General features: G+C 39.0%; 1 protein-coding gene across 1 annotated transcript in view; it reads left to right on the forward strand.

Annotated features, from left to right (window-relative positions):
* klhl14 (kelch-like family member 14) overlaps positions 1 to 18,015 on the forward strand; it is a 31,038-nt gene extending 13,023 nt beyond the window's left edge. The window contains exons 2-8 of the mRNA XM_088919353.1: positions 576 to 697; positions 9,388 to 9,477; positions 10,059 to 10,137; positions 10,543 to 10,733; positions 13,059 to 13,217; positions 16,324 to 16,481; positions 17,875 to 18,015. Coding sequence (XP_088775479.1) covers positions 576 to 697; positions 9,388 to 9,477; positions 10,059 to 10,137; positions 10,543 to 10,733; positions 13,059 to 13,217; positions 16,324 to 16,481; positions 17,875 to 18,015 — 940 coding nt within the window. The remainder of the gene's footprint in view (positions 1 to 575; positions 698 to 9,387; positions 9,478 to 10,058; positions 10,138 to 10,542; positions 10,734 to 13,058; positions 13,218 to 16,323; positions 16,482 to 17,874) is intronic.
* The last annotated feature ends 2,481 nt before the right edge of the window (positions 18,016 to 20,496 follow it).

A 20,496-nucleotide genomic window follows, 5' to 3' on the forward strand; every position in this document is an offset into this window, starting at 1 on the left:
TTTCATCAACTTTTAAAAGCAAATTGTTCTAAGCTCTATATTGCTCCTGCTTTTTGCATTAAAAATGATAAAAAAATAAAATGCCTGGTAATTAAAGAATTTATTTTTCTAAACTATTCAGCATTAAACTAGTTCACATTTTTTGGTTGTACATTCAAATTTGTTTTGCGTAGCTGTTCTACGATTAGAAATGAGAGTTCTGAGAAAAAAGTCATATATCACACGTACTGTATATAGCCACATTTCCTCTAAGTGGCCATTATATCAGTGTCATTTAAAGTCGTTTCCAATGATGAAAAAAACAGGAGGAAAATCCCACTGCTATTGTTCACTGTATAAGAAGATGGCGTTTTGAAATCTTACTGTACTTCTATTTTCATAGCCACGTAGTGAAAAAACAAATATCTATTAGATCTTAAAGGTAGATTTGTTTTGGGAAGTGATGTCATTTTGTGGCAATCACATCTTAGGAATGGTTGGGATGGCCTACAATATCACAATTCTCTGGGTTCATACTGTAACACTGACACAAGTATAAAAATTCAACCTGTCTTTTTTCCCTGCTTGGCACCTAGAATCCGTTCTAATAAGAGAATGCTGTTGCTGGTTGGTGGGCTGCCTCCTGGACCAGATCGACTCCCAAGCAATTTAGTTCAGTATTATGATGATGAGAAGAAGACATGGAAGATACTTACAAGTGAGTAATATGTCCTGTTTCCTTGTCTCACCTATTGCTGTGTAAAAAGTGAAGTGTGACAGGTGCACTGCAGATGTACAGCATTTGAAGTGCTTTTTTAAGGTAAAATGCAAAAACAGTTCCTTAAATTCTTAAGGCAATGATGTATTACCATCACTTTTAATATAGGTTTTTAATCAGAGCGTGACTTCACACTGTTGTGAAGCTTTATGCATGGGCTCACTTGTTTTTGCTGAAATCTCTTGACAAGATTAATTTTAGTTTAATGCTTTGGTATAGATGTAACATCAAAGAATGAGATGAGTATTCCTGCTGGAACACTCTTAAAGGCGAACATGTTAAAGCACTTTTAAATAGCGTGACTGAATAATTCACTTAACGTGTTCGTACGGCTTGCACGTCAGCCTGTAACTTTCTACAAAAGGATACACAATCACCACGGAGTACAGCACATCTACTGTATAGATTCACATATAGTGTATCTGATTCTGGTTGCTTTATTCCTTAGAATTCCTTAGAAGACCTCTTACTATGATAAAATGTGTTGGGATGTGTCTTATTCCTATCCATCTTTTCTCCTTTGTCCAAGTACGTTTTCTTGAATCATTGTTGACCTATTGAAGAATAATGTCTCCCTTTCACATTACAATGTAGGTTGTAACCCTTATCATAAAGGGAGACCTTTTCTGTGCATTATCAGCATTTTTCTTCATTGGTATTATTGAGTTTATGTCTTATTTTTTTCCATTCCTATCTGCCATAGCTCTAAAAGCTCTGCCATTTCTATCTAAGAATGATCCTGGAACACAAGATTCGCAGATTGACTTGATTTAAGCAAAAAGAAACTCCATTTGTTTTCTCCACAAGCAAAATATCTGAAAGCTTGTGTATTGGCCAGACCAGATTGTTTGGTTTATCTCAGTAATGAAGGAGAACCGATTTGTTTGACAGAAGCATTGCTTTTTGGAAAATGTGCTCTATTGCAAGAAATCAGATGAGGCTAAAATACTAATTTTATTGAACAAATTCCTGACAGACGTGTTCTCTAATAAGGATAAAGCAGTGCAACAAAGGTCAAAATCATATCCTTATACTAAATCATAAGGTAAATACAGGAAGATTACATTAAACCACATGGCCTTTACAGAATTAGTATTTCTGTTTCCAGTTTTGCTGTCACTTTCTTAATTTGTGTTCATTGTGAATTTTATTTTTGATAAAATTCTATGTGTTCCAATTTTTACAACTTTATGCAGTGGTGTGCGTAATGTTCTCCTTGTAATGTGACTAATATACTGTTAAACAGTGGGATCTGTATAAGTATAATTAAAACTAGGTATATGTAAAATGTAAAAGATGACTATCCATCAGAACATTTTATTTAATTCTTCCTCCTTTCAGGTTAGAAGGACATTCTCTTCTGTTAATGTAAGTGTAATTTTAACAAACTGCTACAGCTATTAAGAAATCCCCAAAATAAAATTCTAATTTAGTAGCAGCAGCATCCTGCAAATCGGGACCTAATCATTGCTAAAAACAAATTGTACATCCAGGTATGGTCCAATAAGGTCCTTTATTTGTGCAATTTCCTAGCACTATTATGTTTACTGTTAATTTAATCACTTCTTTTTTCATGTCATGCCTTAAAGTGCCAACATAAATATGGGCTCTACAGAAGGGGTAGACCAGCTTTGGTCCTGAGGAACCCCATTCCACTTAGTCTTTGCACATGCCTATTTTATTTCAATTGAAGGGATTCTGATCCAACAAGGCTGAATATTTGGATAGCAAAATGGTCTCTAATTTACTGAAGGACCTGCGATCCTGACTGGTGTTGGCTGGGGCGGCACAGTGGCGCAGGAGCTTGCATTGCTGGGCCCTGGTGTGAGTGAGCGTGTGTTTGTGTCTGTCTGCCCAGCGCTGGTCTGGTGTCCCGTCCAGTGTGCCCTGCCCCTTTCTTCCGCTTGCTAGTGTGAAATCCAGCGTTCAGGTTTAGGGTTACAGGCATTCATACGAAGGAAAAGGGAGCTTTCACTGGTCGGTTATCAAACTTTGTTGACAGAAAAAAACTAGCAGACCCAAAAGAAGAATTAAAAAGAATAACGGACACAGCGCGAGCCTGCGTTCTCCCCTCAGCCGTCCACACCACGCTTTTCCCTGGGTCGGAGATTAAATAAAACTTCACTTGCACTAAACAAATTACCACATACAAAATCCTGAATATGTTAACCCAAGAATGTCTCACACTAGCATAGGCTCCAGCCCCCCCCGCGACCCTGTATTGGATAAAACGGTTAAAAATTGGATGGATGGGCAATGGATGATCTCAATTCATCACCATGAAATGGTTCTTAGTCTTTTGAAATGTATGGATTTCATGGTGATCTAGAAAACCAGACAGATTAGGACTCTCTATGGCCCAGGGTGGAGGGGGAGATTGCAGGAATCTCTCTGAAAAGAAAAGGAACACATTGTGATGTGATTAATTCTGTAAGTGCTATGCAAAAACGTTTATATTAAAGCAAAGAGAACAAGAGCCACTGAACATCAATAGCATTGTGTAAAATGTGTAACACAATTATCAATTCATTTTACATAAATCTCAGCGTGCAAATAGTAAGGTTTGATTTCCTATTCCTTTATGCGAAAACTGCATGAAGGCTGTGACCCACTGAGCTTTGATATGATTTGAAATGCCTGCTGTAGCCACTCTGAGATCTCGCTTATCCTTGGAATGCATCGATTTCAATGTATGTTTACTGTAAAAGATGAAAAACATGATATGTTAATAATGGTATACACCCCAGAAATGCATACATAATTCGGTATGATGTCTTAATAAAATAATACAGCATCGTATAGAAATATTTCCTATCAGCCTGTGCGATTGTGCTATTAGAACCTACGTCTGTCATCTTCATATTTTTGTTAAAATCTAATCTTGCAAGCCTTGAACACCTAAAGCAGGAGAAAAACATTGTACTTGTAAGCCAATATGGTAGTAATATAGGCTTACATGTCAGTTCTAGCTGCATTTGGTGAGTACTGTTGCAAAGCAGGTATTTTAGTGCCTTCTGTTATTGTGTGGTCTACTGTACCTGTTGTGCACTATTACCACCTGCCAGCAGAGGTCACTGTGATCATCCTACCTCCTGAGTGATGGCTGCGGCACAGATGGGTCACAGGCAGGAGGATTAATGATGTCAAACAATTTGGAAAAGATACATTAATGTTAAGTGCTTAATTGTCATTAGTAACTTGTATTACACTAATGTACTTAAATTAGAAAAGTGAATCCAATGCGTAATCTAATATCTTTTCTTTATAGAAAAGAAATGATCTCCAAATTCTCAACACATTTGTTTGTGATGCCTTTTAGGTCGAAAACATAAGTGGCACAACTCTCAGGGCACTATATATCAACTCAGTAAAAGCATTTTGAGTGCTGACTGGGCACACAGTTGTGCCTGTGATTCCCCACACAGCAGCGCCCGGCTGGCCAGACCCTGGGTTGCAGATAGAATGCTGGGGTATGCAGAATTACTAGTCATACCTCATGAATGATGCCTTAGCCCTGTTGTTTGCACTGCGGGCTAACAGTTGGAGAAACCGCCTGACAGTGCGTATTTTGGAGAACGCATGTGTATGATTTGCACATCTCCTCTGCCAGTATGGCTTTCAGTAGTTGGGTTAGATCCTAATGAGTACGATGGGATGGGTTGAGTGCCGTCAAGTCGGTGTCGACTCGTGGCGACCCTGTGGATAGTTCCCCCGTCACTATCCATAGACTTTTCATGGCAAGACACGGAAGTAGATTGCCAGGCCTTTCTTCCACGCAGATGGTGCGAGTGTTGTTGCCGTTGTCACGGAATCGTGATCCTCCGCCGCCAACACCGCCCCCATACTGCTGCTGCAGCCCGGGATGGGTTATTCGAGAACCTTGTGGCCGACGTGGGACACAAACCCACTACCCTGAGATTATGAGTCTCATGCTCCACCAACAGAGCTAGTCGGGAGCAGTGACTACGATAGAGGGACGTAATGTGTGGGGGTGTTTGGCGTGACTCTCCTAGCTGAGGGAATGACAGTCTAGCCCTGAGGATAAGCTGCCCAAACTCCCTCACTATTGTGGGGATTGAGCTGTGGAGCTGCTACAAGAGTGCAGATGGGGAGGCAGGGGGATGCGTAAAGGACATGCGAAGAGAAATCCTGGATGTGAGACATAAATATGTAGATCTACCCTTCCTCCTGAACTTCTGTTATGACTCCGTTAGTGTTGATTCAGGGTGACAACAATTGCAAAATGAGGGAACAAGACAATTTATTGGGTATTTTATTTTTTTTAAGAGCTTTTCGTGCCATTGCACGGTTTGCTTCAATTTTTCTGTTTTCAGAAAACGTTCAGTTAAAAATCCACAACTTCTTGGAAGTGAACTTGATGTTGTAAATCATTGTTTCTCACTCTTCATTGTCTAATTTACACCTTTACGACTTTTAAATACATTCAATCTATAAAATGTTGCTGAGTGAAAAACACTGATGTCATTGTAATGGGTTCTACTCATGGCTTGTTCTCAAAGTATTTCTACAAATACAGGTTGATAGGAACTTTGGCCACAGTCTTGTTTTTAGATTCGATTATTGTTTTGGCATTGTGAGAGAAGATAATTGGCAATATTTTTAGCAAATGAGCTTGACAGGATTAATGACCATTCCTGGTGTCTAATTTTCTTATGTTCCTACATTTAAGTTACATTGCGCAATATCTGATACAAGTTACCCTGCTTTGGTCTGCCTTTTTTTCATAATTCACTGCTTTCTTGAAAGCATGGCACGCCTTATTCATTCTTTATAATGTAATCAGTGGTGACTTCGTCTAAGACTTTCCATATTCACCTAAATTGTAAATCTTAGCATAGGAATGCAAATAATATGAATCCTGTCGTCAATCAAGAGCTACCATATTCTGTTTGCGATATTCAATCAAGTTGATTCTGATGGGAGATATATATCAACGAATGACTAATGGCTTCCAAGAAACTGGGTGTCTAGATGTATAAATTTGAGTGGGCGAGGCCACAGGGCTGGAGGAAGTGAGAAAATTACATTTATTTTCTACACTCAACATTCTGAAACTTAAAAAATCAAATTGACCATGATTATATACCGTATAACGTATAGTTCATGTTTGTTTTTTTAGTGCTCATAGCTGTAAGGATATTATGTCGACTGTAAGGATGATGACTATATTTTCATTGTTTGTTTTAGTGCCCCTAAGATCTCCAGGTTTAGTGCAGTCCATGTTAAAAAAAAAAAGACTTGTTGGCTGTCAGACATCAGTAGTAAAGATACAACTTTCAATGTCCTGATCAGTAAAGACATTATGTCAAATTAACAAGCAATGACTTTTAAATGCTAAACCGTTATGCAATGTTATGTAATGTATATAATCATTCTATTGGGAGTTTTGATGAAACATAAAATGAAACAGTCTGCCATGAAATGTGGCCACCAGGCTTCAATTCAAATGTTCAGCCTTCGTGATTTTAAAACACGGAGTCCTCTTGTTAAAGCAGTACTTACGCTGGTCTTAGGGCCCACCTTGGCATTGTTAAGTGTTACAATCGATGTGAGGTAGATTCTCCTCTTCTGAACCCACAGTAATTAATTGTGCACTGCGCTGGCAGAGATCCAGCAGTTGTTTTCCGTGTTTCTCTACACTAACGGTCTACTCAGTTCTCTCTTCAAGAGAAAAACAAAATTGAACGCTGTTCACTCACGGTCTCCTCCGAAAGGGCTATTAATGTCAAACGCCCTTTACAGATACACAAATTATTTCATTCGTTCAAATCACAAAAAGGGTACAAAATAGTACGAAAATGTGAGTTTTCTTAACTGTTTGTTGCCTTGCCAGCAAACTGTGACAAATACACCCAAGTGCGCTACAAACACAATGTTAAACTTGCAACCCATTGTTTTTAGGTGAAGTTTATCCCATAATTTATAACTTCACATCTGCCACAGAAGAACAGTTTATTCATAATTTTAAAACTTATAAAGCAGGTATGTCTGTTACCTTAAGTCAGGTAAACTCTACGGTGTTAGCATTCAGCATCCTAATTACCAATGTAGCCTGCTTTGAAGAAAAAATTGCAAAATCAGTCATCTTAACACATCAACAGCCATCTGATGTAGCTGCTCTCCACTGATAGTTGAATTGCAGATTATTAAAATTCACTCATAACTTGTAAATGAGGCAAAACCTTAGAAGGACAGCACTTGATTAAGACATTTATCAACACATTTTAGGATTCTTCTGCTCTGTCCTGAAATGCTGCTGTTGCAGCTGCTGAATCATTAAGCAGTGCTTACTGCCACCTAGTGGATTCGTTGTGTATGTCGACTTACATAGCAAGGCAGCAAGATTTCTGTTAATGTATGCTACAAATGTATTACTTTGAACTTTGACCACAGTGTAGTTATTTTTATAGTGAAATCGTCCCTCTTAAAGTCTGCTAAGGTGTAATTAATAGAGCCTGTAGGTCTGTAGTTTTGATTTTTGTGATAAGAGTGGGGAAGATCTGTATTTTTACAGTCACAACCAAGGCACGACAGTTGTCATGAAATAAGACAGCCTGAGGTCAGGACGGACTTTCTGAAGTTTTTAACTTTGTGCAAAAAGGGACTGGGTGGATTGAACTTTTTAGTCTTTCTTCCGGACTTTCCACATATGTGTAGTATATTGAGTTGTCCTATACATGTATATAGCATAGTAGTCAGCTACTGCTGCAGCTGTTGCTGCAAATATATTGATTCTAAATGAATCTAAAGATGTAATTGGGGTAATTCTGGTTCCAAGCTACGTCTGATACTCATGGATAAACAAGACTGCTGCATTGGGTGTAAAAACGAGTCTCAGCTCAGGAAGGCGCGAGACGAGAGAGCCAGCGGGAATCTGCCTCTTTTGTCATTTTCTTAACAAAATGTAAGTGTGCTGTGGCAACAGGAGGAGGAGAGCGTCAGCCCGCAGTGATTTTTCTCCACCTGAAGTGCGCGGAGTCCTGGGTGGTGGCGGGGGGAGAGTTCCTAGCAGGTGTTAGTGTTTGTGGAGCTGCTCCTCTATCTTCCCTTGCTAAAGTGACCCCGTTTAAACGGAGAGAAGTGGTTTTAGATGACAGTCATGATGAACGCGGTCATGTTCACTCAATAAAATAAGGCCCAGTGCGTTTGAGGATAAATCAGTGAAATGTACAGCCCCACCTGTCTGTCTCCATCATTCATTTCCACTGTCACTTTCGCCATAGCTGATGGATCGCAGTTGCTGTAAAATTAGACAGCCTTTAATCTCATTTCTTCCTGATTAGCCTCACCCTAGCCTTTCCCTCTAACTCACTGGCTGACATGCTGAAGGCTTCCATTATGGCGTGTCTGAGTAAGGGATAATACAGCTTTATCCTTAAATAACGAAAGGAGATGATGTTCCTGGAATGATACACCGCAGCACTTCAGAAGCAACTAGGGGAGATTGACAGGGGCTTTGAGATCGACTGTAGAATTATAATTCGGGCACAGCAGCACAGAGGATTGAAGGGGAATATTCAGTGCTGCTTTTAATATCCAGTGCTTCTAGATTTTGTACAAAAACTGACAACCTGTTTTATTGTGATAAGCAGGCACATTAGTATACACTAGGTTAAATGGTAACTTTGTGGTGAATGTGGTGTTCCAGTTGTGTTCCGGTTGTATCTTCCAGCTGCATGTGCAGTTCCTATATATGATACACTAATACAGTACTGAAATTTTAAAACCTGGTCTTATTTTGATAGCTTTGCTTTACTTTTTATAGCATTGATTACATAAATTGGGAAACTTATAATGTATTATACGATTTTCAGTACTACATTAATTCTTGGATATTTCATTTTCATTTAGTTGTCTATTTTTGGGCCTTTATGAAACATACAGTTGTGAATGAGCTGCGTAAAATATGTTATTGCTTTGTAAGGAAATAGTAGTCCTCTAAGACAGTAGTCATCTGATGTTGTTTCCTTGTTGTATTCGTGTTTTGTACAGTAAAATCACCCACTATTTGCAGTCCTGATACAAGTACTGATACAGTTTTAATATGGTTTAAGTTTTTTAAGTGTTTTTAATTTAAGTCTTAATAGTTTTAATGTCCAGTGTCACTTGGGCATTTTTCCATGTTCTGTATGGATTATTCTGTGATTGATTGCTTCGTATGCAAATGCTTCTACCGACACAGCACTACTGAGAGGGGAGGGGTAATTCCAGCTCTTAAATATCACTTCTTCCCTGGCCTTCCTTACCAACTGTAAATGCCAAGAGCCATCAGAAGAATCTGATAAAGTGCTTCCTGTATAGCATGGAACTCTGTATCATCAAGCGATTGTGTTATGTACATTTCAGGTGCCATTTTTCTGCAATTTACTCCTTTAAAATGACAGTGTAAAACTGTTTTTGCTTTTTAATCATGCTTGAAGACATACCGTATCATTTTTGATCTTCGGATTTTATAATGTACTTTGAGGACATTTTTTTTGTCAGAACTAACAATCAAAATAAACACATTCTATTTAACAATGTTTTGCAAGTCTAAGATGTCAGCATTCTGAGGTCCTTTGTACATGAGAGCGCTTACATTCGATGTTGTTTGATTTTTTCTTGTGTAGTTATGCCTTATAACAGCGCTCACCATTGTGTTGTTGAGGTGGAGAACTTCTTGTTTGTGCTCGGAGGAGAAGACCAGTGGAACCCAAATGGTAAATCATTGCCAAATATTTTCTTCACTGCCCCCAGAAAAACATTTGGAAAAAAAAACATGCTTACGAATGCATTGAGAAAGTACATTTTGCCTTTTTCAAAAATCTGTTTTTGTTGTGTTTCTCATGCCCATGACTAGTGAAGAAGGTAAAAGTGAATCAGTCTTCTGTCTGCAGAGGAAGTGTAACAGTGGTGAGAAATTAGTTCAGCCCCACCTTTGTGGGAAGTTCAGTCTTCCTTTTCATCAGCCCAGGGGCTGTGTTTCTCACACATACTGTATAGAATCCTTGGGCTTTCATCTTGTCATTTCATTTGATGTTTACAGTGGATTAGACTAAATCATTTATCTGATGACTCATGCCAAGCCTGGACACATTTCGTGTTCAGAGTAATGAATTCACGTAGAACAGGGCTCTTCAAACTGCTTGAGAGCCACAGGACCTTCTGGCTATCATGCCAGCATGTCTCTCAGTTGTGCAATTGTACCAATCATCCTTTTGATGAGTCTAGATCTACTTGATGTGTAGCCACCAATGGGTTCTGTGATTTGGATGATTTCTCCAACTGTATTTCTTCCCAGGAAAGCACAGCACTAATTTTGTGAGCCGTTATGATCCAAGATTTAACAGCTGGATACAGCTGCCCCCAATGCAAGAAAGGTAAGATTGCTTCTGTTGTTTTGTTTCAAGTCAGCCTTTTTCCTGACAAACAGAAGGTTAAACAACTCAGACAGGGTACGTGTAGGTCATGTCATAACCCAAGCACACTGATTTGTAGTGACACACGTAGGGACACTTAAACATATTCTTCTTGTTGGTTGTAATTTTTTCATACAAAACTGGTGGCCTATTACAGAGCAGTAATATTGTTGAAACTCTTTAATTTTCTATGAAATAGAAACAATTGCATTTTACATTAAAAACCGTGTTAGGTATTTCCAAGAAAATGCAACACAGACTTGTCACTGGATTTCCCTGTCTAGCTCGGTTTACATTTGCATTTTAAATTGTTGACCTATTACTGTGCTGTACTTACTTTTGTTAAAAGTATTGCCTTGGTTTCAGGAGAGCCAGCTTCTACGCCTGCCGTCTGGACAAGCACCTGTATGTGATTGGTGGAAGGAACGAGACTGGGTATCTGTCCAGCGTGGAGTGCTACAACTTGGACACCAACGAGTGGAACTACGTATCGTCGCTACCCCAGCCTCTGGCGGCACACGCAGGGGCTGTGCACAACGGCAAAATATACATCTCAGGTGAGAGACACCCGGCCCGCTGGGTCAATCAGAAATGGAGTCTGAATGTTCTCCCCATGTGTGGGCTCCTTATGGATCCCTGGTTTCCTCCCCCAGTCTGAAAATACACTGGTAGGTGAATTGGTGTGGGTGGCTGCATGTTTGTGTCTGTGTGTGCCCTGGGATGGACTGGACGCATGGAAGGACGTTCTGTGATCAGGTTGTGTTTGCTGTGACTTTGTGCAATATCACAGTAGGTGAACCGCTATGGATAATACAGTACTACGTATGTGACAGATTCGTGTTTATAGGAATTGTGTCAAATGTTAAGGAATTATAGCCCAAGACCAGTAAAAATATATTTGTCTTTTTCTCGTGCTTGAAATCGTGCTCATGCTTAAAATTAATTATTAGAAAATAAATGCTGTGCCAAACACTTTTACTCATTGAACCTTGAGTTTTATTCATTGATATTTTTAGAAAGTTGTTAATTTAAACTCATCTTATATTTTTAGTCCTTTTTTAGGATATTTTAAACAGAATATCTTTGAAATAAGCAATTTCCATCTGTTACAAATAGACTCATTGTGCTTTGAAGAGTATTATATTTCATCCTTAAAACTGGTGTTCTGCCATTGCTCTCAGTTAAAGGATAAGTGCGCTATAACTGCTTTAAGACGAGAAGGAACCACATTGTGTGGTTCGCAAATATTTAGAAGATAAAAATAAAAAATGTAAGCTGGTCTTAGATGCTCAGGTACACTTATAGTGTAAGTCATATACTTATAACTACTAAAATACATCAATCATATTTTATTACATATCAGAGCAAACCTGCTCTGGAGAATACCAGTGTATTTTGGTTTCTTTCTGGCCAGATACTCCGTTACTTATTTTAACTGTTAATTGAGCTAAGGATTATAATAAGTAATATTAAGTTCAATTTTATAACTTGGATTCATAGTTTTTTTTTAAAGCCGAGAATGACACTTAAATGGTTCACTAACTACTTCAGTAGAGGTTTAGATGAAATGACCGAGAGCTCATTTAGGTTAGAAACCAGTGGCCAGTTCCATCCAAGAATACAGGTGATTAACAAATGTGTTGTTAATCACCTGTGTTCTTGTTGTATTTGTTGATCAAAGCGGTTCAAGTCACTGTCAGATTAATGGGAAATGTTGCCCATATTTAATACTCAAAGCCACCAGGGCCTGAGGATTGAGGTGTCATGTGGACAGTTTTGGCAGGCCCAGCACGACCAACAGTAGCGTGTTACCATTTTGTACAGTTCATGATAGTTTTTTTTAATGCTGTTAACCTGCTGGTGGCAGTATTGTAACAATTACATTTGTTTTAAATTGGTTAGCCATTAATATTACAATTAAATTACATCATAGCCATTTCAGAAGACTTGCAAATTGTAAGAAGATGCAGCAAAGTAAAGAGAGTAAAGAGTAGAGAGAGCTTAAGAAAATGATTTGTGGGAAAGAATATTCCGTTCTTCTGAGTCATCTTAAAAGTTTCCATAAGCAGTGTTATAGGTCTGCAGCTCAGCCTTGCTTCAAGGTTTGTCTATTTTACCCCTCAAGCATTGAAATTCTTAAAAATGAGTAGTTTGCTTTTAAGAAAACATTGAAAGTATACCATACAAATATGAAATACAGTGTTTGTTTTCTTATGAGGTTACTTTATGTTCATTACATTTATCTTAAGGTATCTTAGGGTTTAGATATAAAACCTAAATCCTGCGTTGTCTGAGGTCCTGCAACATAATAGTGACATTGAGAATCCCAATGTTTATTGACTTAGAGGCATATTGCCCAAAGACTACATACTGTAACATAGTTGTTTCCAATGTTAAAAGATGAGTGAGTCTGATTAGTATTATGCCCCAGCAGAAGTGTTTTAAAGTCTTTTTGTTTGTCTTCTTTCAGTCAAGCAAATAAATTATCTCGAGTTTATACAGTGTTTTGATGTCTGATGTCTTCTATGAAGATTCAGTTCAAAGAGGGTATCAAAAATAATATAGAGATGCAGGAAAACATCAAGAATGTGTGTCTAATGCAATTTATCTTGACAAAATGAAACAATTCCTAGAAGATTTAAGGGCTCTTTTTAAATGCTCACGAGTTCAGCATTTTTACAAAGTGTAGCGCCTTTGTAAATCTTCTTCTGGCTTGTGTAGAAAAACCTGCAAATCTTTATCTCCACACAGTCAGAATTCCAGCTTGGATCGCAGTCATTCAGGCCATTATATTCCTACAAGCCCCCCACAGCTGGGGCGTTGCACGGGGGATTGTCAGACAGATACAGTACATGACTAATGCCTGTGCGCTCAACTTGCAGGGGGGGTGCACAATGGAGAGTACGTGTCCTGGCTGTACTGTTACGACCCAGTGATGGATGTGTGGGCCAGGAAGCAGGACATGAACACAAAGCGGGCCATTCACGTGCTCGCGGGAATGAACGATCGCCTGTACGCCATTGGTGGAAATCACCTGAAAGGTGAGCAGTCTGATCGGGCAGGAATGGAGCTGCAGTCATTGATCCGCCTGGCCTGTAAGGGACTGCGGAAAACAGCAAAGAGTTCCAAACCACCCAAAGAGATCCCTATTGCATGAAGTGGGGAATACGGTACTAGAAATGAATACGTCTTGGTTAGCCGCCGTCTAAGTGTGGGAAACCTTCAAGGCTCCAGATTTGCTCAGATAAAACAGGAGTGTAGGAAACGGACACGGAGACAAAGCACATCTGTCCTCCGTCAAAGGCACACATGAACAGATTGCTTCCCCCGCTCGCCTGCTGCAGTGTCTCACCTGAGCGCGTCTTTGCCTGATGAAGCGAGTGTGAGCAGAATGATGCGGCTGCTGATCTGTGAAGTGGATCTGTGCATGTAGGTTGGCAGATTCCTCCAACATCCATTACCCCACTTAAAACTGCAGCCTGCGAGTGGGGCTTTTTTTTTTCCCCAGCCTTCACTGGAATTCTGTCTTGACCTTGGCGCTCGTGCTGTCCTTGATTACTACTGTCTGCGCACTATTGCAGGCTACTTTTATCCAGGGAGACTTACGGGTGTTAAAATGGGCCTTTTTGGAAATGCAGATCTGGTTCATATTTACACAGCTGGGTTTGCAGGGGAAGTGGAGTCCTTACCTAGTCAAGTGTTTGATGAAACTGCTCAAATAGCACGCTGTTCCGAAGTGATATTGTCATCGCCTGGGAGTTTTTCTTTGTGCTTATAATTACTTATTCATTTGACTGCCTACAAGTGATAATGTAATATCATTATCTGTAATAGAACATTACAAACATAAGAACAGTTACAAATGAGAGGAGGGCTTTCAACCCATCTATCCCGTTTGGCAGTTAGTGCCTACTCGATCATAGCTTGTTCCATACATCCACAGCCCTTTGGGTAAAGCAATACCTCGTGTTCTTAGTTTTAGATGCAGTTCCATTGAGTTTCCTCTCTGTCCTGTGGGGTAACTTTGTCAGTGAATTTTAGAATCCCGAATCGAGCCCATTCGTTGTCTTCTTTGTTCTGGATTAGAAAGTTCAGTTCCTTAAGCCTGTCAGTGTAGGACATTCCCTTAAGCCCTGAAATGTATCTGGTTGCTCTTCTCTGGACTGATTCAGGAGCAGCGATAGATGTTTCACAACTTGGTGACAAAAATTGTACACAACATTCTTAACTGGGGTCTTGCTAATTTTTTGTACAATTTTAACATAACGTCCCTTGATGTGAATTATGCTATTCACTGAACTATGCTTTTAACTATATATCCTAAACTTCTGTGTGCCTTTTTTAATAGCTTACACCGCCTCCTCTAGAAGATGTAAATGATGTGTAAAGACCTATGCTTATTCAGAGGTGGCCCCCTCTAGTTCAGTGTTTCCATTTTTTTTAGTATGTTTTCGCGACCTGCACTTGTTTTCATTAAACGTCATCTGCCAGGTGTTTGCCCAGTCTTGAATGTTTTCTAAATATTTTTTAATTTCATTTGCTACGTCTATAGTATAGGTTGCCTAAATTAGTATTACATGCATATCTGCCTAGTGTACACACTATATGAGAATCTAGATCACTGATATAATTGAAATAAGAGAAATGTTCCTAGACAGATCCCTGTGGTACTTCACTATTTAACCCAAAACCCAATTTGAGCTTTACTCCCTATCTGTGCTGTTTTCTGTCTTTTAACCAATTCTTAATCCAAGCACACACCTACTGCCTCTAATTTTAAATTAATCTGAGAAACTATGAGAAACTTTATCAACTCCTTCAGAAAATCGAAATACACCATATTATATACTCCGTGTGTATCCATTATAGCTTGTTGCTTGTCATATTCCAAGCTGCTTAGTATAACCTGCTTTTCTAAATCCATGTTAACTAATCCCTGGTATCTGATTGCCATATAGGTGACCCACTAATTTCATTTTAACAATTCCTTCCATTACTTGACTTGTAAAATGAGTCAGATACTGTATATCAGTTTAAAATTACTTGGTTCAAATGTTGTCGCCCTTCTTACTGTATGTTCTTGGTTATACAGTGTTGTGCACAAATGTCTTTAGTATCTGAAACAAGGAAGAACTTTGTGTGTTTTTCTGCTACTTCCTTTAGTGTACTTGGTACATGAAAAATGGCAGGGCAGTTTGGATTTGTCATGTGTCACCATCAGCCATAATGCAGTTCTGAGATTTATATGTTCTTTGGCCATCTGCCCTTTACAGTCAGATAACTGGTTGTTTGTTTTCATTAATTGTTTGAGGCATTTCAATTCCAAGTCTAAAGCATGGCTTGTAGCAAATACCATAAACAGTTATGTCAACTGTGGCCTTTAGTCAGCATGATGTTGCATGAGTCACCTTGTTAATGATGCATGCATGAAAGCTAATTTTACCACATGGTATTCTCATCTTTATTTTCCATAGACATTGGCCTTCTGAACAGTTACATTTGTTTAAGTGGGCTTTCATGTAGTTCAATTGCACAATTACAGAATATAGTTTAATTACATTATAAATGCCCAGTGTTACCTTGTTAGGTTAGGAAAATGAGCCCCTTACAATTCAGTTCAGTCCATGGTCTGGCAGCTGAATCTGGACATAATACCTCCAAGTATCATGGAGAATTACTGGGAAAAACATGTAGAGCAATACATCCTCTGGATTTCCTGTAAAGAGAAAGAATACCAATATAATACAGCTAGCAAAAGAGACTGGAGACAGACAGCTAATATCCTGTGCATAAAAATACAGCTCTTCCTGCCACAAGCTAACACTTCTTTGCTTCATCGTGACGTTGATAAATTCACACAAATGACGTCCGAAAAATCCCATCCTCCCCAAAAAGCACACATGCACGATCGCAAACATGTATACAGTATATAAAAAAAATATAGACCTCTTTTCTGTTGCTTTGGAAGAAAGGTCTCGTTTCTTTCAGTGCTAAAGACAGGCTGAGCAATCTCTGGAATTCTGACTGTTCGAAGGGCCTTCTTTGTTTTAGATGCGTGTAGGTAGCTGTGGGCCGAACTTCTCAAAGCTGCGGTATGATAGTTCGCAGCATTCTCTTACAGCAGCTGCCGGTTGATTTTTTGCTCAGGGTTTTCCCACCTCGACGTCATGCTGGTGGAGTGCTACGATCCCAAAGGTGACCACTGGAACATCCTCCAGACCCCGATCCTGGAGGGGCGCAGCGGCCCCGGCTGTGCCGTGCTGGAGGACAGCATCTTCCTTGTGGGAGGTTACAGCTGGAGCATGGTAATGACCCCGCAGCTCCGCGTCTGCCTGCGGACTCCTCTGTTTCTCGCGGCGCTTGTCACGCCAGTGTCGTTTAGGCCCGGCCGCCCTCTCCTGCCGGTGTTGTCGAAGTCAAGTCCAGGCGGTGGTCACAGGATTCCTCTCCCGGTTTGCTCCTGACCCCGTCCCGGAGATTAAACTGCAATCCGGCAAGAAGCCAGGACAATCCTGGAAAGCCAGCAAACTAATGATCCCCGCTTTTGATCTGTTCTGTTCTAAATAGTCGTGTCATTTCCACCTGTGTCTTCTGGCTCTGAAGATGAGGGGAACATACATTGAAAAACGTCTGTTGTATCACACCATACATTTTTTTCATCTTTCAACGTGTTTAGCACAAACCTGGACATTCAACATTAGAACAATACAAACAATGAAATAGTAAAACTCACTGCAGAATATGATTCTATAGGTAGACAGCAGAAATGTTAGCACGATATAGGTATATTTTACATGTTTACAGTGAATGTGTGCGTGAAATTAGCAAATTACATTAGCAGTCAACTACATATATCAGTTAAAACACAGATGATATTTAATACATGCAAAAATAAAAGATCAAAACATTGGACATTTGCCTACAATTACATTTAATGCACTTTACAAATCATTATTCCATTTTGTGATTGTGGCAAATTATATTTCTGATTCAGACAAAACCATTTGAGCTAACAAAATCAATCACACAATTCTGCGTTCCTCAAAGCAAGTGAACATTTTGGCACCAGTATTCTGGGAAAGATGTAGAAAGGTTTGTGTATAACCATCTAAAAAGGAGCCTGACTGTTCTTAGGTTTATACAGAGCCTGTATTTATAAAGGACAAGGTGTCCTCTCCAAAACAAAATGACTCATAATTTTAAAAATCTAACATTAAGGTACAGTAATTCTGAATGGTACTATAACAGTGGTTGGTTGATCTCCCTGACTTCTTTATTGAACTATACATAGTTTTCAGTTAGAGGGAGTGTGTATAATAAACACAGAATCTCGAAGTCTCTATGGATGTTTTAATAATACTGTGTGGGCATCGTTGCTGAATTCCATCAGTAGGAGTAAGTCAGGAATATTTCAATTTTGTACGTCCTGCATTGTAGGCTGGGGAGTGAAGCTCAGGGCTCCTTTTTAAGGCCTTATTATTTAGAACACAAAAGCTATTATGCAGCCAAAAGTACTTTGCAGCCTAAGCTACTTTCCGAAGCTCGTTGCACAACCTTCACATTAATTGCATGAGAAAGTTTATGGATGCCTTTGTAGCATTAGACAAAACAGGCTGGTCATCTGACATAGCTTACAGTGAAACAGGGCTGCATTCACCCAGATTCAGCTGATTTATTGTCAATTCTGTTCCTGTGCAGGGCGCGTATAAATCATCCACCATCTGCTACAGCCCGGAGAAGGCTACGTGGACAGAGCTGGAGGGAGATGTGGCTGAGCCCTTAGCAGGCCCAGCCTGTGCGACAGTGATCCTGCCAGCTTGTGTGCCATTCAACAAATAACTACAGCGTCCCAGTGTTTCAAGGGGAAGGATGTGTAGTGATGGGTAACAGGACTATCCATGAGCAACACAGCATTACCTTAAATCTTTGTGCTCGTTACCAGTTCCTCAAAACGGGAGAGTTAATGGGAGTTGTATAATTTTTTACAGCATTGCAGTGACCAGGTTATTACTTAACCCAGTCATGTTTAATCATTTTCATGTTTTTTAAGACATTATCCTTGTTAAAATTCAGAAGCTGTCCAGCTGTGCTGTCATCGTTTCTTTATAATATTGAAATGAGTTGTGGTGTTTAGTGATAGGTGGAGAATTCCCATAACATGCTTATAATTTAACCTCCAAATGCCTCTTAAATTCAATCATAACAATAGTTCCTGATGGATAAAGCTGATGATATATAATAAAACATGGAGCTTTATTACAGCAGTTAGAATATTGAACCCTTGAATGTAATGACTCACGTCGTAACACCACGTAACTCTGAGGCTTTTGCAGCTACTGTCCTAGATGAAAAACTGAGAAAAGTAATTTTATAAAACAAATTATATCTAAGAAAGGGAATTTTAACACATTAGGGCCCCAACTAAATGTTTTAAACTGTGTTGTATAACGTGAACAGTCTTTTAACTATGGTTTTTGTGTGATATTTTGTTCAAGGTAACCTATTATACAGTATATTGACAGATAAGTAATTGAGAGTTTGGTTTGCTGGGAAGAGGAAGAGAAAGATGTTTCATAAAGCTATTTTCAGTTATTTTAGAAACCCCTTTCTCTAGACACAGCACAAAGAAACACATTTCTCACATATCACAAAACAACTACAAAAGCAAACTACATTCGGACATAGAGACAAGAGCAGGTCATATCATGCAAGGCTTCTCCCCCCTTCAGAAGTATGTGTTAAGAAGTATGGAATTAAAGTTTAACTTTTTGAAAGTTGATTATAACATATAATTGACGGTTGAGTTAATGGTCAAGTAAACAAGTTTAAATATTATTGATGATAGTGCATTTGGATGAGTGTATAACAGTGCTGATAAAGATATGATCTTTTATAGATATTCCTTGCAGCAACATCACACGATGGCTTGTTCATCTCACATGAGTTCTATGCTTTTCTAGACAGCACTGTGTTTGCTTAGATGGGTCCCAGATTTGCATGTAGTAGTGGGAGTGAGCAAGATATGAGCTGAATATTCCTTTCCTAGATCATTTTGAATTGCTATAGATGAGAGGAACACAAGACAAACTGCTCCATTCCATCTCTCTTGTTCCTGTTAAAGTTCTAGGGCCCTGTTGCATCAGACAGGGAATGAAACACGATGTGATTTCAATATACGGTCCATAGTATGTCAAGAGGGTTTGCTAATACAAGCTTTGCTGTTCTGGAGAGACTTGAACAAAAGTATTATTTAAACTGCGAGTATGATACTGCATGATTTGTGAACTGTGTTATACTGCCCATTCTGCAACACAGTCTAAGAAGATAAAACCACATAATACAGTATGCAGTTTGCTAAATAGATATTTTGTGGGCAGTCACAAATGTCTCCAATAACATTACAAAGTCAGTGGCAGTAACTTCACAGATTTTCGTATTTTTGCTCCTTGGGGACAAGAGATCAGAGATGTTGCAGAGAAGTCACTTAATCTGGCTGCCCATGGTGCTGTTTTACAATGCTGCACGGCGGCCTTTTTATTAAAATCCGAATGAATCAATACATAAATAATGTTCTGTAAAATTAAAATAATTGGTAAACAAGCTATGTAACGCAGTGAACGGAGCTGGTTAAACAGCTGTACTGTAAACAAAAAGACAAAGGATATAGATAATGTCATAGTAAAAACAGGGGTATTTAATAACAAAGTCATTGTCAAACTTGGTTGTGGTTCAAAATCTCATGTAATTTCACTTAAGTTCAAATGTATGTAATTCATTTTACATGCATGGAAGTGGTCACAAGTGGCATTCAGTATCTATTAAAATAGTAAATTATATTTTTAAGTATTAGTATCATTTTTTTAACCACATATAAATCATACAAACCTGTCAGGAAGTATAAATAACACATACTGTAATTCATAAATACACACCGTATAACGGAAAGATCAAAATGTACCGACCCATAAGTTGAGGCATGCACACAGGGACCTATATTTTTTGTTTGCTGTATAAGGAAGATGTCAGTGTTTTGTTTCATAGGGAAAAGTGTTTTCTCTTTCAAGTAAAATCCAGTCATTTCCTCTTGGGACTTGTATCATCACTGCTCCTCATGCCGAACGGCAGACAGAGACGTCGCCCAGAATCCTCTAGCGAATTCAACGAGGTCAGGAACCTGGGATGGCTCATCGCGATTATCTGTGTTTCACTGACATGCAGTAGTATTGGGTTTTTTTTTTGTTGTTGTAGAATTGAGGGCTTATTTTCTCGAGCCTTATTAGAAAACAGGATTAGAAACATGTTCTTAATGAACATGACCTT

This window comes from Atractosteus spatula, chromosome 6 (assembly GCF_055471065.1).
Source record: "Atractosteus spatula isolate fAtrSpa1 chromosome 6, fAtrSpa1.hap1, whole genome shotgun sequence".
Taxonomy (NCBI): Eukaryota; Metazoa; Chordata; class Actinopteri; order Semionotiformes; family Lepisosteidae; genus Atractosteus; species Atractosteus spatula.